Source organism: Toxoplasma gondii, chromosome IX (genome assembly GCF_000006565.2).
Source record: "Toxoplasma gondii ME49 chromosome IX, whole genome shotgun sequence".
Lineage (NCBI taxonomy): Eukaryota > Apicomplexa > Conoidasida > Eucoccidiorida > Sarcocystidae > Toxoplasma > Toxoplasma gondii.
This window is the reverse complement of record NC_031477.1, coordinates 2,217,684-2,243,730: the sequence shown is the minus strand read 5'-3', so window position 1 is coordinate 2,243,730 and position 26,047 is coordinate 2,217,684. Positions and strand designations below refer to the sequence as shown.

At 50.3% G+C, this 26,047-nt stretch overlaps 2 protein-coding genes across 2 annotated transcripts; one reads left to right on the top strand and one right to left on the bottom strand.

The window, feature by feature from the left end:
- The first annotated feature begins 675 nt into the window (after positions 1-675).
- On the top strand, positions 676-5,802 carry TGME49_264440 (signal recognition particle receptor beta subunit protein). The gene is made up of 7 exons (XM_002368542.2): positions 676-1,586; positions 1,864-1,966; positions 2,586-2,740; positions 3,146-3,381; positions 3,807-3,938; positions 4,384-4,498; positions 5,162-5,802. Exons 1-7 carry the CDS (start codon positions 1,365-1,367, stop codon positions 5,240-5,242), a joined length of 1,044 nt encoding a protein of 347 aa, XP_002368583.1. The 5' UTR covers positions 676-1,364; the 3' UTR covers positions 5,243-5,802.
- Positions 5,803-6,534: 732 nt separating this feature from the next.
- On the bottom strand, positions 6,535-25,436 carry TGME49_264450 (DNA topoisomerase III beta-1, putative). Its single transcript, XM_018781365.1, has 24 exons — positions 24,653-25,436; positions 24,196-24,247; positions 23,158-23,186; positions 22,650-22,694; positions 21,381-21,593; positions 20,967-21,013; positions 20,317-20,434; positions 18,955-19,077; positions 18,393-18,491; positions 17,740-17,883; positions 16,578-16,724; positions 15,075-15,410; positions 14,472-14,606; positions 14,231-14,363; positions 13,433-13,509; positions 13,181-13,235; positions 12,136-12,260; positions 11,277-11,403; positions 10,485-10,568; positions 9,847-9,881; positions 9,263-9,326; positions 8,726-8,808; positions 8,001-8,068; positions 6,535-7,322 (listed from the first exon to the last, which is right to left on the bottom strand). Exons 1-24 carry the CDS (start codon positions 24,746-24,748, stop codon positions 7,199-7,201), a joined length of 2,559 nt encoding a protein of 852 aa, XP_018636336.1. The 5' UTR covers positions 24,749-25,436; the 3' UTR covers positions 6,535-7,198.
- Between the last annotated feature and the right edge of the window lie 611 nt (positions 25,437-26,047).

The window sequence follows — 26,047 nt, the reverse complement described above, 5'->3', positions numbered from 1 at the left end:
GGCTGCAACCCACGGGGAATGATTATGTACAGAAGGCGCAAGCGATGTGGCCTGCGCGTCCAGATAGCACGGCAGAAGCTCTTCCCTCTGAACAGGCATTGAAAATGGATAGTCATTGTCGCTCTTGGCATTCTCAGGTGTCCTTACCCTTTGCAGTCTTCGTGTTCGCCAGTTCTGTTTTTCCATTTAGTCACCCGTCACGGTCGTTCGCTGACACCACGGCACCGACACAACCTAGCCACAGTGTAACGCCAGCGCTCTTTCATTTTCCTTCCCGAGCATTCGTGTGCCTCTGAGCCAGCTGCCATCCTACGAAATTGCGACAGCGTGGAAGTGTCGAAACAAACTCGTGCCTTTGTTCCATATTCACTTGGCAGCCGCTAAAGTGTGCAGATGCGCTTCCGGCTCCCGAGCGGACTGCCCACTTGCGCCCCATGTCATTTTCATTTTACCTCTGTCGATTCCTATCCACAACAGGAACAGTCAACGCACCCACCCACTTTTGGGTCTGTGTCTTGCTTTGTCACCACGCTGGAATTCCCGGAAAATCGTAATTCTTGGGGCAGGATCACGAGTTCCGGCGCACCGCAGAACACACACCGGCACAGCGCTGAGAGACTTTTCCCTTATGCATGCGCCTTGTGAATCCTTGCTTTATTCGGTTCCTACACTCAGTGGTTCGAACCGCAGCTTTTTGTCGAATGTCGTTCTCTCGATATTCGCCTTTTTCGCGAGCAGGCCTGCATGCCAGTTTCGCATTTCACGCCTGGATAGAACAATTCGACACAGCGTGAACTGTCTTCCTTGGGTCTCTATCGTCCGTGTCGAATTGCGATTCGCACAAGAAATTCTTTTGAATCACTTCCAAGAGTGACGTCAGTGGCAAGACACAACCCGCCTCGTCATTTTCTTGTCTGCCCTGCGCTGCCCATTCTGAGTGCTCGAGACGGCAGATTCACTGCTCTTGTGGCAAAGTAGGTTTCTTTATCGCTTGTTCCTCCGTCTATACTCACACCTCGGTAGGATTCTCCCCTGTGCGTCTCTCTTCTGTCTCCCATTTTACGCGTTCATTTCGATCCAGAACATCTGTTCGTCATCTGCCCGTTTTCCCCTTTTTCGCGTGTTCGTCTGCGTTCTGTTCGTTGACCAAGGTCCGCGGCTGGAGATATAGCCAGGATTCTACATCATTGGTTTCTTCTTCCATCCGCTTCGCCTGTCTGCTTCTCTGCTGTCGAGCATCCGACTGAATCTTGTCTCAATCGCGCCCGTATTCCCCGGAATCGGGGAGGTTACGAGCACCACGGACACTCTCCAAGCGGAGGCGTTTTCAATTCGTTCTTCCTAGACGTCGCCATCGCTCCTCCATGGCGGCCTCGTCTCCTGAGAACTCTGCCGGCGCGGCAGGAACGCAGCGACAGAAAATGCAGGCCAGCGATAAACCGCAGAAGGCGAAAGAAATGGGAATCAAACGACCACAAAACGGCGCGAATGCTTCAGAACGAGAAACTAGTCTCCCCGTGTCTCCTTTGTCATGGACGCGGAGCGCCTGGCACACGCTAGTCGGCTCTCCTGCTGCACAGCTACGAGTACGCTTTCAGACGTGGGGGCATTGGGTCTTTTTGTTGCTTCAGCAGGACTTTTTCTCCGTCTTTGAGGTTTCTGCCCACCTTGCTACCGACTCAAGAGACGCGCGCTTCATGAGGGGAACGCCTGTACACGCTTCAGTTGCCGTCCGACATGGGAGTGTCTGTGCTTTCACCTGAGGGTACGTTTCGTTTCTTTCCGCTGTCCGTTTCTCGCCGTCAAGAAGCTTGCACTGACGTTCTCATTGGTTCTTGATTGTCGGCGTTGCCTTGCTTTCAGCTCTCAGCGTACCGCTATTTGCAGACTGACGTTGTTGCCTTTGAAACTTGCCTTGCACTCGTCATTTTCGCCTACTGCATCCTCGCCGTCCTGGGTTTGAAGGGTGCGTCATTCTCGAACAAAGGCACGGGAGACTTCCGAGGACGTAGAGCTCCTTTCTTGCACCACGAGCAGGGAGGCGACACATGGATACGCCGTCAGCTGCTCCGTGTACAGATATAAACCGGAAGCGTAGATGGTACACAGTTGCAGCTCCTCACAGTACGCGTGGATAAACAGTTCGGCACTCTCCATGTCTATTGCCCCCGCCGTTTTCTTCTCGCTTTCGATGAATATGTGGACGCTGTCTCACTCGACGAGACGCAAGCCCATCTCCTTAGAGGATCTGCAGATCTCTATTTCTGCGCATGCTTCTTCGCAGTTGAGCGCAGTTCCATCGATCGCGCTTCTCTGCGCTAGGTACACATCCATTTCTTGACCCATGCGTTTGCTTCCCTTCACATTTACAAATATATATATATATATATACCTATGCACATACGCATACACAACTACTATATGTATGCCTGCATCTATGTATGTGTGTCATTTGTCTCGATGGAAGAGCCGTGGCGCATGGGTTTCTGTGCCTGTGGACGAGACAGTCGAGGTACAGCTTTCCCTTTCGCTCAAAGGTGAATCGCTAGATCTTGATTTGGCGACTTCTTCCCCGTTTCACTCAGTCGTCAGAGGCCTCACCTTGAGCGGCAGCGGGGGGCGCCGGAGTGGAGGCGGCGGCCGGCGCGCGGTGCTTCTGGGCTCCAGCGGGAGTGGCAAAACGAGTCTTTTTCTGCTTCTTCGAAACGGGAAAGCCACCGAAACGGTTTCTTCGCTGCAGGTGAGCACTCACGTTCCACGACGTTCAAAGCCACTTGGTCTTCTCTTTTTCTTCGCTGGACGGGGACAAGCAGACAGGAACAACCTGTGTCTTTTGCTGGGCGCAACTCCTACTCTCTTGTTGCCTCGGCGAGAGAAGGTTGTGGGCAATAAACGTCTCCGAATGCCGGTCCCCTCGCCGTCGACGGTCAGGCACGTTTGTTTTTTTCTCCTGCTCCTCAAGCTCTGTTTCCCAACTATGGTTTAGGCTTTTCGATCCTGGATATCTGCTTCTCAAAACCCTCTCTCCGACCACTGCTCCGCGCTTCCTCGCCTTGACGTCGGCTCTGCGTCGGTCCTCGTCGTCAAAGATATTGCTTGTGCCGCATCGAACAAAGCAATCTCGTTTTTCTTCTGGACCTTGCAGGAGAACATCGACATGGTTTCTGTCTTTCCAGCTAAATCTCAAGACGGCATGGTGGAGCAGGCGAGTCACCAGGCGCACGAGGCTACCGCGGATCGCTCTACTGCAAGAATTGAACTCGTGGATTTCCCAGGACACTCTCGTTTGCAGGGTCTCTCGAAGCCGTACATCGATCAGGCCGGCGCGCTGCTTTTCCTGGTCGATGCGGCTGATAAGGCATCATTGAAGGTTGCTGCCGAGTAAGGCCTTTTCCTCAGTACTTTCACAATTTTAAAACAGGTGTATAGTTGTTTTCTATGAAAGCGAAGATTGTCAACTGTTGGAGATTATGGCTGTGGTTTACAAGACTCTGGAGCATTTTGGCTGCAAAAAGGGAGAGTGAGTACAGGAACACCATTTGTTACTTCTTTTTCGCCATCGGGGGGTTTGAGCCCCTCGGACAGCTTCAGGATTCTCTATGGTTGTTTTTGACCTCGACAGTCTCTGGTGCTCCAGTGGTGTCCATGCACTTTCCCGCGTCTTCTTGGCCGTCCGTTATGAATATGGTCGCTTCCTGTGAAGCGCTTCGCTTTCTTGATGCTTCCTTCTCTTTTTCTTGGTTTGCCGGAAGATCTGCTGAGAGACAATCCTCGGCTGCAGCTGCTGTTTCTTTTTTTCCCTGTAGGCAGTTATACGAGCTGTTTGCCAATCCGAGTCTCCACCAGCGTCAGACACCTCTTCTCTTGGTGGTCAACAAGACAGATCTCCCGGACTCCCGGCCACAAGCATCGGTTGTCGAGGACATTGAGAGGGAAATGTATGTGAGGAAAAGAAGACGTCTGAACGATAGAGTATCCCTGTCTGTGTGAAGCACAGAAGCTGTTGCAAGCATGCAGCCAAAGCTATAAGGTGACCTTGAACTTAGAGCGCGCTGGTAAAGTGAACGGTGTGCAATGTACATCCTGATGTGTTGCACAGCTTCTTTCGGGGAACAGGAGACTTGTGGCGAAAAACCTCACTTTCCTAGACGCTCGATCGGGGTCGTCGCGTAACGCATGGGTGAACCTTGGCGCGACTGCGTTACTTCTCTCCTTCCAGAGCGGTGCCTGCTTCTGCTTCTCCGTTTCTGACCGTTCTGCCTTTTTCAGTCACTGTTCCCCACAAAGCTTCACTTCTCCCGTGTGTCAAATTCGTGGACCTCTGCGTGCCCAGCTGCCTCAACCCACGGTGCGTTGTGTCTGTTTCTGGGGGTCACATCACAGCGAGCGCAGTCGCGCCTCGCGTGCAGCGATGCTCGAGGGGGAGGACGATGTGACGAACTTCATCGGTGTAGAAGGCGAAGCTTTCAAGATCCTCGAACATGCTCCCAGCCCCGTGGTAGGATCGACCATCCATTGTTTTCGATCACTTTTCAGCAGACGGTCGCCAACTCGAGCAGGCTACGTCTGTGACAAGCTGTCTCTATGTCTCCGTGTGTGTGTGTGTCGCCATGTGTCTGCGACTGCAGTTATCTGCCACTCTTCATATGCGTATCTGTACGAATATGTGTACATGTATGTAGTTCTTTCCTTATTTATGCATCTCTCTATCTCCGTGCATAGCGGTGTATATCTGACTTCCTGCATCATTTTATCACCCTAGCCGTTTAATCTTGTTAGTCTGTAGTTGTCTGAGTACATGTACGTTTGTATGGCTATGCGTCTCAATCTCTGTCTGGGGTATTTGGCTTCGCTGTGCCGGTGACGCGTGCATCTTCGTGGGTTTAGGTGCAATTTTCTCTGCTTTTCTGCCGGTTTCTGGTTGTCTGTACCGACGCACATTAGGTGTGTCGAGCTGCGTCGCGATTCTCGACCCTTTAAGTTTTTTTAGGCGATTCCAGGCCGTGCTTTGTCCGCTCATCCGTTCTCCCTTTTCGTCTGCTGAAGTGTGTCTGAAATTTCGCTCGCGCGGCCTGTTTAGGAACCTATTCCGTGGAGCTTGGTAAGCAGTCAAGATCCTTTCTGATGGTTCATATATTTTCCTGTGGATCTGCGTGTTCAGGAGATTTGCAGCTGCTCGGTGAAGGACGACGATACTGCAGAAGTTCGAGACTTTCTTTTGCGTCACTTCCCTCCAAAGTAAAAGTGGAGCGAGCTTGCTCTCTTTTGTCACGACTTTAGTTTCCGTTTGCACTCGCCTGTTCTCTTCGCCGCGGACACAAGAATGCAGTAATGTACTCTCCCTGCCGATCCGGACAACTCTCCCTCTTTCTCTCGCGTGCTCTGAACTTGTCATTTTCGATGGTCCTCTCTCTCGAAAAACAGCCGCCCCTTTCTGCGCGCCTCTATGTAGTGGCTGTTCCTCTGTTGTTCCCTTCCTCTTTCCAGAGCTTTATCCTTTTTCGTCCCTCTTAAAGCCGTTCTCTGTTCATGTGTCTTCGCCGACGTTTGGTTTTAAGCGGCTCTTCTCTTGGGCTGACACACTTGCCTGGTTTGTAAACGAAAACTGCTTCTGTCGCAGACCAACCTGTCTGCCTAGAGGCATGGTCACGCAGCTTCGGAGCTGCTGCGTTTACGTCGTTTCTGCATCTACGTGACGCCTCGCTTCTCTCCATATTTCGGACTCCATTCGCTGTGTGCCACAGTTACCGATTAAATGGCATGTGACCGAAGCCCGCTCTGGAAGCAATTTTCAGACCCGGTTAGCCGAAGAATTATGACTCTCGAACAATCTCCTTGCTGATCTTTGCCTTGCACTTCCCCTAAAACTGGGAGGACGCATGCCTTGAAAAAAACCGCGAGGTGGAGACCGCACCGTCGGCCACTGCCGCCTCGCCTTCTTTTCTGTTCCTTCACATGTTAGTTTCTTGGAGATGGAGTCCCTGGCCCATCAGCACTCTGTCTGTGGAGCTGGTTAGGAGGCGTCTGAGAAACTTGACTGAAGATGCCTTTCCAGTAATGGGTGATTGACAGGAGGGAGGTGTCTCCGACTAGCAGTTGAATTAACCCTCTTAAAGCTGCGTGGAAAGACTCGCAGTTCTACGGCCCCGGCGCGGACGGCTTCATAGGTCTCTCAAAAACAGACCATCAAAAACGGCAATTAAAGCGAATCAGAAATTAAGCTGATCAAACAACGTGCCCAGTACTCGCCAGCCTAGACCGATGTCAGTAATTACAGAGTGATACACATCTATACTTATATATATATATATATATATATATATATATATATAAATGTGAATCTGTTCTGGCGGTTGGCCAGACGAGAGTTGGCCGTCTCTGGACTGACAGATATCATTTCCCGGCGGCGAGTTTCGCTTCACTGCGTTGTCATTGCTCGAGGTCGAAACCCCTCAACTTTTTGGAAACCAATAGGCCGTTGTATGGCTCAAGAAGAACGACCAGGTGGAAGAAGAAAGCCAAATTTTTACCAAGGGAAGACACTTGGTCCGCGATGCCAAACACTATAAACGACGCTACGCATATACACACCAGTGTATACATGCAAATCAGCAGAATCTCGCCGATATATCTATATATATATATACATATATATGTATATGTCTGCATACCTGTGTACACTTCCGCAACTGCACATGGATATATCTGTATATCCAAATGTTGACGCCGGAACACCGAACAAATTGGGCTGTGTCTCGTGTGGATAGAGCTGTTGGATCGGAAAGACAAGACCTAAATCCCAGCCCCGCTGGGAGTCTCCACAACGCTGGTAAGTTACAAGAGAGGTAACCAGCGGGGCGAAACAGAAGAACAAGACAGGCCTTCTCGAGACGAAGAGGAGGATTACGAGCAAGAACGCGACAGAACCTTAACTGCCGTGAAGCGACAGAAACAAAGAAGACACATCGCAAGTGAAGAGAAGAAGGCGAGGCCCTCGTAGAGCATATCTCGACAACGAACAAGGCTGGAAAGACACGGAGGACACAGAGAGACTGAAGAATGGGCACACGCAGCCTGCCTTCCGTGACGCTGACAAATCCTGGACAAGGCGGCTCAGGGTGAATGAGAATCATCTCTGTAGAACTCTGCATGCAACTGCCTGCATCTCGCTCTTATAACAGTCACGTCGTTAAGCTATTTAAAATCCATCGAATGTCATCCGCGGATCTTCGATCTTCCGACCTCGCCCTCTGCCTCGGCCTCGGCCTCTCCCACGCCCTCGGCCGCGGCCAGAGCGTCGCGCTCGGAAGGTTTTGGCGAATCTGAAGAGACATTCGCGCATGCAGTTGTAGAAAATACGTGCAAAAAGAGATGCACCTCAGGATATACGCTTGTCTATATATACATACGTAGGTACATACAGGGAGAGCGATATGCATATAAGGCTCTCTGTCGCCACATGAATTCTCAGATGCACATCAATATATATATATATATATATATACGTACATATATAAACATGTCGACGGACATTGATTTATGTGTATACTGTGAATGCTATATTCTCTTTTCTCGTGGCTTTTGCTGCTTTCACAGCAGAGCAAGAAAAGGGCACCACACGAACGCAAAACGGAAAACGAGAGGCACCGAAGAAGGCAATATAGAGGAGCAGAGGACGGAAATCGATCCACAGAGAAAGCGTGTGTCAATTGTTTCAAGAAGAGGAAGTGGAGGGACAGAAAAGAGACCCAGGAACACAGAGGAGGACAGAAAGAGAAAGGCAGAACGCTGCAATAAAGGGGGTCATCAGCGCGGTAGAGGCGATCGTTCCCCTGATCTTGTTCTATTACGTTCTTCAAAGATGGAGATGCACATGTTCAGGCGTGGACATAACGCACCACGAGTGAACATCACAAGAACAACCTCAGAGTACAAAAATTCGTTTACACGGAACAAGCCGAGTTGTGCTTGCTGTCCGATGGCAGACAGCGACGACTTACGTGCTTTCCACCATATCATTCAACTCGGCGTCGCAGACAAAGCAGCCCGTTTTTTCGACTTCTCCATCCTGAAAAAACGCATATTCATCGAAGGTCTCCATCCGTAGTGTGTCTGCCTCAGAACGTCTGCAGACATGAATCAAAACTACCCCATCGACATAATCCGTTCGTCTCCACGATTTTGGCGCCTCCACGTTGAGTCTTTCTTTCACTTGGTCTGCCCCTGCCGATCCTTCGCAACTTTCCTGTGGTCTTGTTCTTCCCCGTTGTTCACAGAGCACCCTTCACAACAGTTCGTTCGAACGGGAAGTTTTCCAGGATTTTAAAATTGAAAGCATTATAGTTGTCGACGCGGTTCATCTCTCTTCTTCCTGGAAGTGCATCACCCGCCTGCGATTTCGCCAGCTCGGAGGGGAACGGTCTCTACTTCACTCTTCGCATGCTCTCCAGAAAGAGGTCCCGTGTTCTGTCGCCATCATCGGCCTTTCCCTGTGGCACGCGTCGAGCGATCCTGGAAGGAGTCGCCCCCGCCTTCGCACCATGAGAGCACCCTCTTGGGAACCTGACCGTCCTTCCTTTTGCTTGATTTCCTCTCTCTCCCTCGCCCTGTCTTCCAGGCCGTGTCGAGAAGAAAGACTCGACGTTACGTAGCCAAAGCACCCTGCACAGTTTACACTTTCTCGCGTTCCGTCGTCGAAGAAAAACCGCAGTTAAGGAAACGCTACCTTGAAAGGCTTGACTTTATTCATCACGACGTTGAGAAGCGCCGACCCACAGGTGTCGCACTCGTCGGGGGTCACGGATATTTCTGAGAAGCGAAAGGGAGAAACCAGTGGAAAATAGTGGGGACGCGATAACGAACGGACATAGCAAGAAGGGCGCAGAAGACGCGGTGGCAAGAAACAAGCAGAGAAAGAAGGTGAAACGGCAACGGGATATCTACTCGGAAGAGTGGAGACAGGAGAGAAAGGAAAACACAAGAGATGCAAACAGGAGGGAAGAAGGACCAGAGCAGAGACGAAGAACTACAAGAGAAGAAGGACAAGAAGAGAAAAAAAAACAAGAGTAGAAAAGAAGAACCAAAGGAGAGGAAGGAAGAACCAGAAGACATGTTGGATAGATACTCAATAATCGAGGAACCACGACCAAGAGGGTCACGACGGGGCAGAATCTGAAGGCGAAAGGAGAACGCCCGACGGAGCGAAAGAGAAGCGCAGCAACGACTGAATCAGGGAAAACAAGAAAACGAAACATCGACTTACTGTGTGCTCCCTCCATCAGCTTGACTTGATATTGACAGGCGTTGCAGTCGAGTTTCCACTTGGGCTGCATGCAAAGGCATTCCCCATCGCAGTCCCATAGAAAAAGGCATCGAAACAACCGGAGATATTCGAAAAGGCGACCACAACGGAATGAGAGAATAAAGTTCAACAGACGCAGATAAAGGTGCTCAGAAACACGATTCGCAGTCTCAACAGTCATGAAAACGAACCGGCTTTATGCATTTCGGATCCTATCATAGGATGAAGAGTTCCTGACTACCGAGTTTGGAGTCTTTTAATTGCCACCGAACTGGGAGGACGGCTACGCGGAAAAAGAGCTTGCAGGGTGAAAAACAGGCACTCAGCTTGGGATCTGCGTTGGCCAGCACGGATGTCGCTACGAGGTCAACAAATCAAACCGACGAGATGATTCTTCTGCTCTCAGTCACATGCAGGTTTGTCCCTGTTTCCGGCGTCCCCCTATCCCCGCCCTTTGCTGCCGAGGTTGAACGTGCTCGCTGTTCGTATGTTCTCTGCTTCTCTTTCTTTTCTCTTTTGGAGCTCTTTTCCATGCGCCTTCGTACTCCCGACACGACGTCAAGGTACAAGATGCCTTTGCCTGTAGACATGCGAACAGTCGAGTGACGACGAAGCACATGGAGGGCAGAAGACGAAGGCGCTCACATAAAGAAAAGACACAGAGAGGGAGAGGAAACGGTATGCCGGGAGCAGACAAACACAGCCTGAAGAAGCGAAGAAACTGAAGGACGCGATACAAACATTAAACAGAAAGTCACCCATTGACAGCGAGAGACAGTGAGTCACAGACACACGAAAAAAAACGAGAAGGATGCTTCCGCAAGACGCCACACATATCAAAGGCAACGATCCCGACAAGCCCATGATATATCATTTATGTATATCATATATATATATATGTATATATACATTAAGTATATATGTATATATATATATATATATATATATACGACTGTTTTATACGTGAGGCAACAATCAGAAGACATGTCTAGAAACATGTCTCTTCCGATCAAGATCGGCACATGGTTCTCTACGTCCGTTTCTGGGTTCAAGAAGACGACGGAGACATCCTTCGTTAGACGCGGGGGTCGACGGGTGGTGAGGCGGCTTTCGACAGCGGTTTTTCATTTCATGTGGACGTCGACCGACGCCCAGTCCATTCGAGACCGGCAAAGAGACGTACAGTCCGGCTGGGGACACTGGAGGACGCCAACGGCTTCGATCCCGTGCTTGCAGGTTGGGTGTGTGCACTCGACGCATGACATTTCTGAAAGCAGACCAGAAGGAGACTGTTCACTCATTGGATGCAACTCTTGTTTGAGATCCGACTTTTTAAACCATCTTTCCTTCGGGTGCCTCTAGTCCGCAGGCACACACGCATGCAGACAGGGGCGCGTGGACCTCTCTGAAGACAAGTGAGAGGTGGGGTCTCCTCACGGGATGTGCCTCGGCAAGCCGCCCAATTCCGAAACGTTTGAGAAAGCGAGGAAAACGAAATCTGTGTGCAAGAGATTCACAGTCAGGAGGCGCCCATGCGGCTTGGCAGTCGAAGAAAGGGGAAGGAACGCAGAAGCACCCTCCGCGTCCGCTTCTGCAGAAGAAGGCAACCGTTTTCCTCTCGGTCTCGGAGACTCTTTTCTTCTGCTTCCTCGATAAAAAGAGGCGTGTGGCATCGCGACCCAGGCATCAGCTGCTCGAATGTCTCGTCGAGGCTCTTCTTGCGATCCTTTCCGAGCTTGTCTCCTCTCGCGTCTCGACTTCTCGGATTCACGGACGCGTTGCTACCTTCCACGCAAATGCGCCGATGACAAAAAATCGATATTATGTTATGGCATCCATGCTTATTCCCTTTCTGCGTATGGTAGCTGTCTTTACGCGCATGCTAGGTTCGGCGCTTCGTCTCTTTCTAGTGTAGTCGCCATGTTTCTTTTCTTTCTAATGCATCCTTGTGTTGGCCTCTATTTGTCCTGCCTACTGGTCACAGAGCCTTCCAGAGGCGGGTCGTTGTAGCACAGCGGGCAGAGAGGAAAGGATTTTCCGCCTTTCTGGGTGAACAGAACAAGTTCGAAGTTGTCGAGAGGACAACGCAACTCCTTGTAAAGCTGCACACACACACACACACACACACACACATGGCAGAGACGCGGGGAAGGCAGCGACGCCGTTCGTCTGCCCAGGCGCGAGATCTCGAGTCGACAGAGGAAAGATGCACACGAATGAAGAGGAAAGAAGCAAAAGGAGTCCGTACGCACGGTTTAGAAAACGGAAGGCTCTTTGCTATAGAAGAACGTTTTGCTCTTCACATACAGCTCGAAATGCAGATGCGATAGAAACAGGAGAGAGACTCGGCAAGAGAGGCAAAAGGAGGACTCGGGATGACAACGGTTCACCGAAACGTCTTCTACGAACGATGTCAGATATGTGTGAGTCGCGAAAAACATCTTCGACAAAACCGACGACGACGACAGGAAGACAAAAACTTCTCGCTCTCTTAAGCAGTCCAATGGGGAGGCAGTGTAGTGCAGTCATAATGTCTTGGTAGTTTGTGTCTCACAGCTGAAGTCTTATTCGTAGTTTATTGGAAACAGGGCATAAAACGACGGTTGCGAAGCGTCCGAAACATGTAGAAGAAGACAGAGTAAAGGGTACGACACAGGTGGATCAGAAACATGCACGAGCATGCACACGAACGAATACAGACGCGAGACGTCAGACTGTTTGCACGGGTGGAAAAGGAGAAAAAGAAACTGAACCTAGACAAAGACGACAAGCAGTAGACGACATACGCATCACAAACACCCCGAGGGGGCAGTAGCAACTGTTAGGCTCCTCACCTTGATCGCTCCGTTCTGAGGCATGTTGTAGGTTTCGTTACAAGTGCGACAGTGGAGTCGAGTTGGGCGTTTCGTGATGAGATTCATGTACCGATTACACCGGCCACAGCGGGAGAGAGCGTTGCCTGCAAGAATCAAAAGTCCGACAAGCTCCCGAACGATGACGATACCCGTGTTGACGTCTCGAACGATTCCCCCTCGACATCGGCGACACCGCAATGAACACCAACGTGACTCGGCGCAGGTGCACGACTCTGCTCGCGACCGCTCCAAATGTGCACTGCCCGCGGACTCATCAACTTGTCTTCTTCTTTTCCGCAGACAGACTGTGAGGGGAAAAGCGAAATCGCACTCGTCAAACGTGGACGCCAGATCCTGTCTACGTGGAAACTCCCCCTCTGCGCGTCTCTACGGACGAGACGGGAACACAGAGAAAAACGACCCTCATCACTCTTCATGTTCTTCGTGGCGGCTTGGTACGAATCGAGATTCTGGGTGCGGAAGGAAACCACAAACCTTTTGTGCATGCAACGTCCCTCCCCAACCTCCTGGCATCCGCCCCTCTCTTCGCCTCTCTCGCAGGCATGATCGCTCCATCAGCTCTCGCGTTGTCTTCGAAGAATGGAACGCTTCTCGCGACAAACTTGTGCATGTGCCTCATACACTGAAGTGTCTCTCACCTGACAAAGGAGTAGATCCGCCACACATACATATACATATATATCATTATTATTATATATATATATGTATCATTATATATACGTTGGACACTGAATATGGCTCCCGTTTTGAGATCGGCACAACCAAGTTGTTTACGATTGCTGTACGCCACCACACGAGCCCAGCAGAGTTACTTCGTAATCGCAGTGGTGTGAGATGGAACCTGAGCGCAAGGGTAGAACGATGCCTTTCAGCTCTGTACATGTTTGAGCGCAGCGACAAAACTACGCGCTGCAACTCAGCTTTTTCAAACGTGCTCTCTCTTGTCGGTCTATCGGCCTGAGGAGAGATAAAAACCAGCAGATGGGTCCGTTTTCTCACTCACCAGTTTGCGCAAGCATCGTGAAGCTCGCCTCGAAAAGCATGTCCATCCTTTCAATCTGAAGGAAACGAAGGGAACAGTCCAGCGACCAGACAGTCTCCCTTTTGCTCGAGATGCGGGTGCACTATCAGGTTTTGATTTCGCTCTTCACGAGGGAGAGACGACGACGCAGGAACACATGCGTGCGAGACGCGCAAGACAAAGCAGAAAACGCGGAAGAATCGCTTCGACTTCTCTCTGCTTCGAGAGACTCACTTGCTTTAGGAAGTACGCGAACTTAAGTTTAAACATGTACAGTGAGTGGGTGACGACGGCCGTGATGTCTGCCTTGCCTGTGCGAATGAGGAAACCAAACATGAACGATCTCCAGAAAAGCGAAAATGTCGTAAAACTAAAAGATTCGCTGGGGCGTTCACAAACACGAACGCACCGAACATCAAAGTTTCGATTCTTCCCTAGTTGCCCGTCAGGTTGATGTGCAGGAGACCCCCAGTCAACAAAACATCCGCAAGCAGGGGAGGCGGACCCGCCCACCACGCAGAAGGTCCTGAAACAAAAGCTTAGACGACTAACGATAATGTCGACGCAAAAGACAGGTGCCTCTATACAGTAGATCATCGTCGCGTCATATTTATGCATATATATATATATATATATGCATAGAGAGATGCACGTATCTTTCTTCTTGTCTACCGATCAATCAGTTTGCATCTATCTCTCGATCATTCTGTTTATCTGCTTATGTCAATGTATTTACCTTCAAATATGCGAATATATATATATATATATATATATGTTTGTTTGTATATCTGCACACTCACCTACCACGTACTTGTATGTTTATCTATGTATCTGCCTGCGTGTCCATGATTAGGTGAGGAGGGAGTCATGCCAACACAACGATAGGCACTCTGTAGAACGAGAGTATGGGGAAAGGAGCCTCTCACATTTGTACAGTTTACGCCTGCGTTGATGTCCTTGGTCTCCCACCTGCAGCTTTTGTGGCTTTTCAGAAGCTGCTGTTTTTGCCGTTTTCCGGGTTTTTTTTCTCACCTTGAGCGATGACATCCACGAGGGCCTCGATGCTGGCGCGCACAGAAGGCAGAACCAGGTCGGGGTCGATTTGCATGTAGCCGTGAACCAAACAGACTCCCAGTTTAGTGGGTTCGAGGCGTCTGTTGGAGACCTGTGAGACGCGAAAAACAGCGAGAAAGAAGTAACAAAGAACTCTGGAGGTCACGAACTGCACGCGACTCTCAGCTCACGATTTCTGTGCGTTCGGAAGCGTGCTCACCAAGGAAACGTAGTTGCGCTCGCAAATGTTGTTGATGTGCGTCGCCATTGAGGCATCTGTACCAATGCCATGCTTTTCCATCAGTCCGAGAAGATCTGACTCCGAGAGAAACGGGGGGGGATGTGTCTGGCCGGACTGCACAGAAAGAAGGCAGAAACAAGCAAACGAATGCAACGTGAAGCGGTGACGCGCGAACGCGGAAGTGGAGCAGAAAGTCCCCCGGCAGCGAGAAATAAAGGAGGGCGTTTTTCTAGGAGAGATCCGCAAGCAGCGGTGTGACGTCAGACTGAAAGGGGGGACAGCAAACAGGAAGAGGTTCGAGAGAAACAAAAAACGAAACGTTTTTTTCCTGTCAACAATAACAGACCTCGAGATTCACCAGACCAACCGGCCATCTTGTTTGCATTTCCTCCTCTTCAGGCCTCCTGTCTTTCGCTTCACTTCTCTCCGCTTCGGTTCACCTAGGATTCTGCGCCTGTCCCCCCGTCCTTCAGATTCCTCCTTTGAGCCTTTCTTTGTTTGTTATTTCTCTGGTGCCTCTTCTTTCCCCCCAGCGTTTTCCTTCCTGGTCCACCGTTTCTTTTTCTGCGTCCGTCGTCGTACCCCAACCGAGATTTTGTGCAGAGGAACTTGGTCCGCCTTGCGGAAGTCCGGAATCGAAACATCCTTCATCCCGTCGCCCCGCATGATGCGCGTAAAGCCCCCGTCAAGCATATGCCGCCCCGAGAGGCTGAAGATCTCCTCGTTCACGCAGAAGGTGACTTTGCGTTTGAGGAAGCGACAGTCCGGACTGATCGAAGCGAGGAAGTGACGCGTAATCAACTCGTACAGAGCCCACGCGTCTCCGCCACCGACGTCGGCCTCCGTCGCGGAGCACACGGGAGTGATGGGGGGATGGTCGCCGGCGTCCACGCCGTCTCGAGGGCGCGCGAGACCTGACTGCGCGTCGAAAGAAGGAATAGAAGAAAGGAAACAATGAGAGTGGAAATCAAGTGAGACAGGCGAACAGGAACACGGGAGAGACAGATAAAAAGGCAAAGACACCCGGCAACGGACGAAGGACTTGGGAGAAACAAAGCGTGAACCTAGAAAGAAAAGATAAGGGTGAAAGAGGCAGACCCATACGGAACGCAAGAAGACATGAATGAAAGAAAGAAGAAGCGACATCTAAAACATGAAGGAAGCGACAGCCAGAGGTTGCCTTAAAACAGAGAAGCACAAGACAAAGACCAAACTAACAGAAGTGCAACACAGACTGAAAGAATACAGACACAACCACTAACGCACGAAAGACAAGATGAGCGCAGCCAAAGGAGCGAACTCTGATAGACGAGAGCGTTCCCACAGGAAATGAAGAAGGCAACCGCATGGCGTGTGTTGCTACAGAAAGGAGAACGTCTAAAACGCTGGAGTCGACACTGAAGCGCATGCCAGCAAAATCAGAGAGGAAAACGGCGATGTCTTGACAGAGCACAAGACAGCGACCAGCGAGCAACTGTGAGGAAGAGCAACGACGCGAGGCTGAAAATAACGAGAAACGAAGAACCTAAAGACGCAGCGGTAAGCGCGAAGGAACTATGAAGTAGTTTATTAATGTATCGCGGACATCCTTGAGCAAGCGACAATGCAGAAGAAACAGAAGGCAAGGGAGAAGAAGCAAAGCAGGAAAAAGAACAAGAAGACGCAGAAACAAGGAAAGAAAAGAGAAGACGAAACGACAGGCGCCAGTAGAATGACAAAGGGCTCAGAGAGCCGAAGGATCAAGAGAGAACTGAAAAGAAGAAGAAAACAGACGGAAGGTGGACACGATGGCACTCATGCAAAAGGAGAGGCAGCGAACCACGACCAGAAGAGGAAGTGTAGAAGCACGACGCGAAGAGGAGGAAAGACACACTGGAGACGAACAAAAAATCACGAAGACAAAACGAATGGAAGAAGAGAAAGAGAACGCGAAACGGAAGGCGAAAGAGAGGGGACCACACAAGGACAAAGAGAAAGAAGACGTGATAGAAAAGAAGAAAACAGAAATGGAAGGACAGACAGAACAGGAGAGAGAGAGACGCCACACATGGAAGAAGAAAAGAGAGAAAGGACTCTGTATTTTACCGAGAGAAGTTCTTTGACGTAGCCACCCCAGTAGGGATTTGAGGCCTGAGCCGCGGCGGTGCCTCGAAGGTCGAAGCTTTCTGGATATTTGCAAGTCTCCGTTCTAGGGTACGTCACCTTTCCCGACAGATACAATCGCTCTGCCGTCTGCATGCGCATGGTGGGGTAGACACAGAACGTGGACCTCAGCGAAATGCCGTTTCTTTACACACGAACATTTCAGATTTGACAACCATGTTTTCCCTCAGGGCTTCAACAATGTTTAAACGCAAATGGGATGCAATTTAGCCTGACGCGGGAAGAGAGAAGCGCAGTCATTGGAGACACAGAGGAAGGCAGCAACGTGACCGCGAAGGCAGAGAGAAAGCAAAAACGACACCCCAGAAGCCGAAGAGTGGAAGACAAGGAACAGAGAAGCTGCCAACCGACTGGGGACTCGCACGTCAGAGAATGAAAGAAAGAGAAGTCACTTTTACGCGAACAAAACAGCGAAACTCAAACACTCGTTCTCTTGTCCGTCGCTGTGTTGTTTGTCGCGGACCCTCAACTCCCCTGTATTCTCTTGTGACTGCAGGTTTAACTGAAATGTCGTAATATCTCAAACCTCTGAAGATTGAGGATTTCCCTTGTGGAGGCAGTGCAACTACGTGTAGAATCGTCGAACTCGTCCTTCCTCTCAATAAGCCTCGCTATCTCCCTCTAGCTTCTCGTTCTCTGTCTATCCTTTCCTTAAACGGCCTCTCTCTTCCTAGCCGTGTGACCTCTCTTTTTCTCTCGTTCACCCTCTTCGTATACCTCTTTCTTCTCTGTTCCTGTCGACCTCGGTGTATTTTGTTTTCTCTCCCTCTCCTCGCCTCCCACTCGGTTTCTGTTTCACGCGTCTTCGCCTCTGTTGTCGAGGCGATCCGAGATACCCAGGGATGCAAAGAGAGGGGAAGAACCAGGAGAAGACGGAGGGGGCGAGAGACAGAGGCAACAGAAGAAGGAAAGGGAAGGAGAGAAAAGAAGAAACAGAGCGAAGCGGTAACAGTGAGGAAGAGAAGGAGGCAGAGAGGAAGGAGAAAATAGGAAACGAGGAAACAGAGAATCGTCGACAGGGTCACAAGACTTCGATACCCCCATCCCCCTCTTGTAAATCGGTTTCTCGAGTTTCTCCACTCACCTGCATGGCTTGCTGAGGACCCATGCCGAGGCGCTGAGAGGCGAGCTTCAGCATGTTCACTGTATTCAGAGCCTGAGGCCTCGGCATCTTCTCTTCCTTCTCAGTCACGTCCACGACGACAGCAACGGCGCCTCGCGCAGACACCTGGAAGGACAGAGTCAAGCCCGGAAAGAAAAAGGTGGAGACAAGGAGAGTGAAAAACAGCTAAACGAACTCCAGAAGAAAACGCAAACGGCAGAGGACAAAACGAGGAAACAGACATCCAGAAGGTGTACTCTTCTGGCCAGCTTGTGTGGCTAGTGAAAATACGTCTGTTCGAGGAGAGACTTGTCCGGGAGATTGTGAGGGGGCATGGGAGCGATCGAAGCGAAGCGGAGCATGACTGACTCCCCGTGTGAATTAAAAGGCATCTGCTGGAATACGAGTGCAAAGAGGACAGACGAAACACTTGAGGTCGAGCTGTTACCTTGAAGCTCGACGAGTCGCAATTCCAGACAGCACAAAAAAGTCCACAGACAAGACGCGCCATACAGTCGACATCTTGTCTTGCCATGGAAAACGTGATCATCCGAACTGCCGACGCGTCTTCCGTCCAACACCGTGACGGATTCTGTCTCGCGTTCTACAAACGGCTTCGGACGCGAGACACTTACGATATCTTTGTACGTGTGGGCAGTCACCGAGTCAAACACCTGGCCTCGCTCCCACTCAAGAAAAAGCTCTTGCTCTCCTACGCGGATGGATGTATCCAGCTGAAGTGAAAAAGGAAGGCCATGAAACACAGACGCCATGAAGAGAGGAAACAAAAGAAACACACAGATTCAACCAGCGAGGAAACCACATTTCTCAGACAGACTCACGTACACGTTTACACCTTCACATGTACAGATACATACATAATATATATATATATATATATATATATATATATATATATAAACAAAAAAACAAATGAATGTAGACAGACGTTCGGTCAGCTTATACGTATGTATGCATATACATGAATATATATATATATATATGAATGCACTTTGACGAGGCATAGAGTGGTCTGGCGTCGAGGCGATGGAGAGCGATAGATGTCCTCTATCGATTCTGGGGAGTGCTGGGCCTTTCGCGACAAGCGTCTTCGCATCTTTGCGTGCGTCGACGTTTTCTTCACACCCATTCGCCCGTCGTTCGCGAAATACTTAAATCGAAGACGCTTTTGCATACAGTGTAGAATGTCTCCGGCTGGAAGGCGTGAATGTCGTCGTATCGCTGGACGCAGAACTGCAGTGTCGGCGTTTGGCAAGGCCCGTAGGAGACTAGAGAGGCGTCCAAGTCTCCATACTTTCCCTGAAACGACGCAAGAACAAAGTGCAACGGAAAGGCGGCAACATGTTGCAAACAGGCGAAACACGAGACGCGAATTTCCTCTGTGCTTCGCAGAGCGACGAGGATTCACTGTGGCCGTCGGCACATCCAGTCGGTGCTCGCCGAGACAGGTCCGGCGCTGCCAGGGAGTTATGGAATATCGTATTCGCATAAAAATCTAAGAGAGCGGTAACGCACGCAGAAACGGTCAAGGGAGCCTGGCGAAAGGAGAGGAAAAGCGAGGGGGAAGCAGCCTTGCTCGCAGAGACGAAGAAGGAAGGCACCAACGAACAGATCCTTTGTTCACCTGTCCCGAGACAGAATTCCTCGCGACCGGAGATAAACGTCTCTCTCACAAAAAGGGGGCACAAGGTCCGAAAAACGCATACTGTAAGCCTGCGTGACTTTTTTTGCCGCATGTGGAGAACAGCACCACATAGGTCTCTGGAGTGACCGATGCAGAGGGAAGAAGAGCCGTTACCCCTCCCCTATGTCGAGCACAGCGTTCGACCGGCTGCGATTCACTGCCTCCAATTGTTCTGTCTGTTAGAAGGAACAGTACGCGAAAGTAGGTTTGCCGTGACTGTGTCACTACAAATCCACCTGTCCGCATGGTAGAGGTCCACATTCGACCGCCGTGGTTACAGTTAAGCTGACAACTGGACCTACGCAGAAAGCCGAACGAGATTCAAGCGGCTGTGACTGCTGTTGTACAGTCCACCAGCCGCGTCGCTTGAAAAGCAAATACGCGACTACGAACAGGGTAGGGGAGAGAGACACGAACGCGAAAAGGGAGGGGGATATAGCAGCAGTCTGTCTCAGACGTCCAGTGGGAGGGTGAGGAAAAGAACCTTCCGTCCTCGAAAAAGGAGACTGCCGTATGGACAATGTAACGCGAGGCGTTCATTCCTTTCACCATTACAGACGTAGTGAGGTCTGAGCCTGAAAACCGTCCACAGGGCGGCGACTCGAAATCAGGACCCGGGCCGACAGTCGTCGACCTCCACGCACGACATGTCGACTCGTCTCTTCTGAAAAACAGATTTCCGAGACCATGTAAAACCTGCAAGGAAGGCTGCGTCGCCAAGTCTAGAAGCGACAAATGGCAAAGGTCACCTTCCTCCGGAGAGACCGGCAAGCCGGCAACGAGCTGCAGGCGGCGCAGAGGTGCCTATCCTCAGCGGTACAGCCTTCTTGGAGAAAGAAGGAGGAGCTGCATACCTGGAAGTACTGCGTCTGAAACCTGGTGAAGGCGCAGCCGACTTTCAGATCGAGCTCTTGTCGAGCGTCGACGGAATCTGCTTCGTTCTTGTTGGGTGTCCCTAAGGTTCGCATCGCCCTACACGAAAAGGAGGAAGACTCCAAAGGAGAAAAAAATTCATCGCGCAGTGCATGTGAGTGGACGGGTGCGGACGAGTCTACAACGAGTCTTCGAGGTGCATGTAGAAATGCGTCCAAACGCGTATATCGTTCGGGCGTCTCTGCATGCACGGAGACGCGGAGAAAAAATCTTGCAGAGACTTGCAGGTCGTCGTCAAGCGTGATGCAAGATCCACGCTCGCCAGGCGTGATGGAGGCACACGAAGTCAAGGCATCCACGGAGACAGAGAGACAGGAAGAAAGCGAGCAAGAGCGCGATCGAAGGACGCGGAGGGCGAGCGAGATTCAGCGACACTGAGAGTGCCAGAGGGAGACGGGCATACAGAGAGGTGGACATCCAGGAGAGAAAAAGAGGAAAGACATGAAGATACATGGCGAATGAAGAGAGAATCAGGTTGAGACATAAACAGCGAAACATGTGAAGATATTGCCAAGGGAGCAGGAGAGAGAAACCTGGTGCAAAAAAGGCGCATCTGGCGGCCCCCGCTCACTGTTGGATATCTGCAGGCGCCAACGCAGAGAATTTCGCTCTCCAGATCTGAAGGAAAACGCATGGAGGCGCGACAGAAGAAGCACCGAAAAGAGACCCATCGAAACATGACCGGTTCGCAGATGGACTTTTTGAACGGCGCCGCCACAGAACGCTCGGGCGACAAAACAGCCTTTGGGTCACAGTCAAAAAGTTACGCATAAACGCGTTTTTCCACTTGGCTGTAGCGGCTACGAAATGTAGTGAAAGAACTTTTTGAGGGGTTGGTTGTCTTTAAATGTACTGGATGCTCCACGAAACCCCGTGGTCAGTGCAAAAGGCAACTTCTGGTGGTTTGACGAAATTTCGATTCGTTTTGCGGCGCCTGCCGCAGCAAGCATCCTTCTCCTTTCCGCGTCTGCTTCTCGCCCCTTGCCTGTTGCTGGCCCGACAGCTTGAGAAGCTGCGGCACGACGATGCTCATGACCTCGAAGCAAATGTTTTCGCCTTCGCGGTCGCAGTCCAGCCAGAGGACGAGGTGCTTGCAGCCGTGCGCCTCCTTCTGGAGGTGGGCGGGAAGTCGATGTTTCGCGTTCGCCTCCACCTTCACCACCGGCGCGTCGAAGAGTTCGATGGGATTCGTTTTCTCCTGAATCCAGAGAAGAAAGCCCCAAGGAACGGTGGACATCGAACGTCGTGTACACACGAACGTTCGGCCTCCAAAGAGACCTAGACGGAGACTAACAAAGAGCAAATATATATAAATAAATATATATATATATAGAGAGAGAGAGAGAGATTCGTACAAGTTGTCAACACTTATAGATTTAAGTATCACAGCTGGTAGATGCTTTGGATGGTCCAAAACCAATGCGCAGGGCGACTACCAAAGTTCGTATCACGGCATGTTTCCAGCTGGTCGACACATGTGAGTTTTCGCATTTTCGAGGTATCCTGCTCGGTCAAGAGGCCGCAAGAAAGACGGAGTTCCACTGCGTTACGTTTGACTTGTGCATGGAAAGGCGGCACAGGAGCGCTAGGGACGCACGCTGAATTGACATAACTCAGTCTCGACATCAGCGAAGATGCGGAGTTTTCACCTCGTCGTAGTTGCAAGGCAAGCGGTGGTGCCCCGACTCGACTCACAAACACACTGAGGGTCCTGGATCTATTTCAGAATCTTTGGAAGACAAGCAAACCGCGACGCATCGCAAACTGACGTAATGCACAAAGCAGCGTGCTTCAGGGAATCGGGAAGACCCAAGATTTTCCTGGAACGCAAGGCGACCTGCGAGCCGCGTCTTTCGCCCAGTCGACAGCGGCAGACCGACGCATGCTTGCGTTTGGAAAACGTAAAAACTCCATGTGAAGCGTTGGGTGTGAATCCATGAAAGTCCTCCGATCGAACACGAAAACACTCGCAGGCACATACCGAAAACAGCCAGCCTCTAGGGTATAACAAGGACAAAAAAAACGGCGAACGAACAACGGCTCCAGGGGCGAAGAAAACAAATGAGTAACGCACGAGAAAACGAGAGCAAGGGAAGAGGAAACGAGAGCAAGGTACGATAGGAACAAGAGAACAGAGTAGCAAGTGAAGAAGAGAACGAGGGGATACAGGCTAAGCCACGAGAGAAAAAAGGAAGAAGGAAGCGAGAGATTCGAGGCGAGTCCTTTCTGCTCGGCATCCACTTGCGAGCCTTACCCAGTCATTGAACTGTCGAGGGAAATCTGTCTGATAGATGTGACCCTGCAAGCAAGCGAAACAGCGCGCGAGAAACAGGAAAAGCAGTGAGAAGCAGCAGGCAACGGAAAGAAGTGAAGGAACCAAAGAGAGAGGCGAAAGCAGAGACATGCAGGAGAAGACACACGCGGTCCGCAGTGTAGAACGAAAAGGGAAAAGGGATGCTCAATAAAAGGGCCGGCGAGACGAAGGCGAAGGGCATTTGCAAAGTCGACACGAAGAACGCCACAGCAGGCGGAAGACGAGAGGGTACATCTGGAGAGCAAGGACGCAGGAGGAGAGGCAAGTGCGAAAGAGCGAAGTACGAGCGGGAGAGGAGTGGAAGCAGAAACGACTGTGACGGGTGAACGATACGGCGGAGAAGCCGGCGGAGAAAGGAGGCAAGCCAGGACGGCAATTTAGGAAGAACTTGCAGAAGGAGAAGACAAGCGCGTGACAATAATGAACGCATTTCACGATCCGAACGTACTGCCGTCGATGTGACTTTGAAGAGGACAGCTGAATGGAAGCAGCAAACAAGCAAATCACACACAAGACGAACTCTGAGCTTTGTGTCAACTGCGTGTCTGCGAAAGTCTCAATTCTTCCAAGTGCCGATATGCAACTGTCTTCCACAGTGCCCATCTGAAAAGAACGGGAGTCAGAAATGACAGAAACACCGACGCAGAAAAGACACAGGCGACGAATGTATGAATCACTGCCAATCTGCAACTCTCCTCAAACACAAAAAAATCTCGCGCGAGCTCGTAGTCACCTCTCGCAAACAGGCGTTCTTGTGTCCACCAAGTCACCCAAATCACGTACGCAAATGCAGGCATGTGCATACATCTACATGAATATACATGTATGTGCGCGTAACTGTATAACTAAACGTGTACGTACGCAGAGGTATACGTATATAGGCGGACATGCATTTAAATAAATGTATACATGTGGAAATAAGTATACAAGTCTATACATGTGGGTCCAGGAACATATGAGCATATACACACATACGTATACATATACATGTAGATAGATAGGCAGATAGATACCTAAATACATAGGTACACAGAGGTAGATTGATAGAGACAAAGATAAATAGATAGATAGATTGACAGATAGGCTTACATGGATAGAAAGACAGATAGATAGACGGAGGCAGATAGATAGAAAAACGTATAGATAAATAGATAGATAGATGCTGACTGATAGAAAGACGGATATACAAATAGATACATAAATAGATAAATAGAGGTAGATGGATATAAAGATAGAGGGAGATAGGTACAGGCAGCGAGACAAACAGATAAATAAATGAAGGTAGATTTATAGATAGAGGCATCGATAAATAGACAGATACAGGTAGATAGATAAATATGCGTTGAACGCAGAGACAGATGAGCAGATGTGTGTAACAACAGCATCAGCAAGAGAGGCCAAGAGGAAACGAAGACGGCACAGAGCAGAAATAAAGAGACAAAAGAAATGACGTCGAAAAGGAGTGCGACAGAAAAGCAGAGCGGACCTTCGCCGCGGAAAGACCCCGAAAACTCCCAGACGCTCGTGACCGGCGAGATCTGAAGGAAACAAAATACGAAAAAAATAGGGAGAAAAATGGGAGGAAGTGGGGAAGCGGTAGGTATAAGAAGAGCAGAGAAAGAACAGGCAGCGTGAAAGCCTCGCTCCCGAAAGCCACTGGAAAGTGGAAGTCAAGACTTGCGATAAATGGAGATGGAAGTACCTGGTGTGTCAAACAGAAGGCGAAAGAAAAGGAGAAGGAAACGAAGAGAGAGAAGAGCGGGAGGAAGAAAGAGAAAGGGAGGAAGGAAGATAAGACGAAGAAATTAAGAGAGCGAGAGAGACAGCTGAAGAGCGACACGGTAAGAGAGAGACAGGGAGATTTAGAGAGAGCGAGGAAACGAAAGGAAGCAATCAGTGAAGAGAACAAGAAGAGAGAAAGATAGATAGCGGCCTGTACTCACTCCTTTTCGTTTGTGAAAGTTGCCACCGGAGAGAATCCTGGCGATCGTCTCAGCAATCGACGGCTTCTCCGCCACCATAAGAACCGCGGGTGCCATTGTGGGGAGAAAGAGAAAGGAAACAGGAGAACTAAACCGAGCAGAAAGAACAACTGAACAGAAGAGGAAAAACGTCGGACGACGGCGAAGCCGAAGGAGAAGCTGAGGAAGGCGAAAACAACACAGAAAGGCTGTGAAACCGAGGAGAAGAAAAGCTGGCAGTATCGCGGTAAAAACTGGATCGAAAGTCGCAGAGACAGACAGGGTCCGGCGAAGTGCAGCAACGCAGCAGACTCCAATCGAGGAGAATCATCGAGTTCGCTTGCAGGTCGAAAACTTCTCTAAAGTGGAGTTCTCGTCCACTCTTTCGCTGACACAGTGAGGACGAAAGGAGCGACGAAAGTAACCAGTGCTGCATGAGAGAGAGGAACAGAACGCGCAAAGAGAGTCGAAGGCGTGAGGAGACAAATTTGCCGAGCACGCGATGGAAAGGAGAGAAACTGGGCCTTCAGAAGGCTGAGGCCGGGAGCAAGATGAGAGGGAAAGAAACGTAAAACATCGAAAAATGGAAAGCAAAGAAAGATCGTTGCGCCCCAGAAAACTGAGTGAGAAATGCCAACGAGGGGAGCCTCGTGAAGCTGGCGCGAACAAGCGAAAAACAAGAGCAGGATGAGACCAGAAGGAAGGAAGAGAGCGAGACAGGAAGAAGAAGCAAGAGAGAGTCTCCATCCGAAAACCTCTCTTTGCGAGTTGTGAGGAGAAAAAAAAACTCATGCGGCGATGAGAACCTGTAGAGATTTCGGTAACGAGACTCAAGCTTCTCGCTCGCTTTCTTCTGTCGATCTTTCTCTCTTTGCATGCAGCACTCTCGGCTCTCTGCATGCGTGAAAACAGCCCTGGTGGCTTCACGAGCGACTTCTCGCCAGAATAGGTTTTCTCGCTTGTCACTGGATGGAAGCTTCAAGCCTCTTCTGCGGTGTTGAAAGGAACTTCCTCCGCAACAGAGCGACCTGAGAAAGAGGGAGAGAAACTGGTCGAGGAAGAGGGAAGAAGGCGAAGAGGCACACTTTGACACGCAGGCGAGCATCTTCAGAAGTCTTCACAGTTCCTGCCTCGCTCTTTCAGTTTCAGGTCATACCCTTCACAAGAGTCGGAGAAGAAAATGACAAAGAGGAAGAAGAAAGGGAAAAGTACATGAGAGGCCAGTGCACAATCGTCACCATGCGTCCTAGGGAATGCCTTCATGTTTCTTCAAGTGCTCTGGTAAAAGCGTCGGAAAGAAACACCAGGTTCTTTTCTTCTGAATAACAAATTTGCTCCTCAAGTAAGTTCTTCTATCATGAATCCTTATATAGATTT

Coding starts and splice junctions, on each gene's coding strand:
- TGME49_264440 (XM_002368542.2), top strand. CDS start 1,365: ATGGCGGCCTCGTCTCCTGAGAACTCTGCCGGCGCGGCAGGAACGCAG. Junction 3,939..4,383: donor GAGGACATTGAGAGGGAAAT/GTATGTGAGGAA, acceptor GTCACATCACAG/CGAGCGCAGTCGCGCCTCGC. Junction 4,499..5,161: donor AACATGCTCCCAGCCCCGTG/GTAGGATCGACC, acceptor CTGCGTGTTCAG/GAGATTTGCAGCTGCTCGGT.
- TGME49_264450 (XM_018781365.1), bottom strand. CDS start 24,748: ATGGCACCCGCGGTTCTTATGGTGGCGGAGAAGCCGTCGATTGCTGAG. Junction 19,078..20,316: donor TTCAGACGCAGTACTTCCAG/GTATGCAGCTCC, acceptor GCGTCGTTTCAG/GGAAAGTATGGAGACTTGGA. Junction 8,809..9,262: donor GCTGATGGAGGGAGCACACA/GTAAGTCGATGT, acceptor TTCGCTTCTCAG/AAATATCCGTGACCCCCGAC.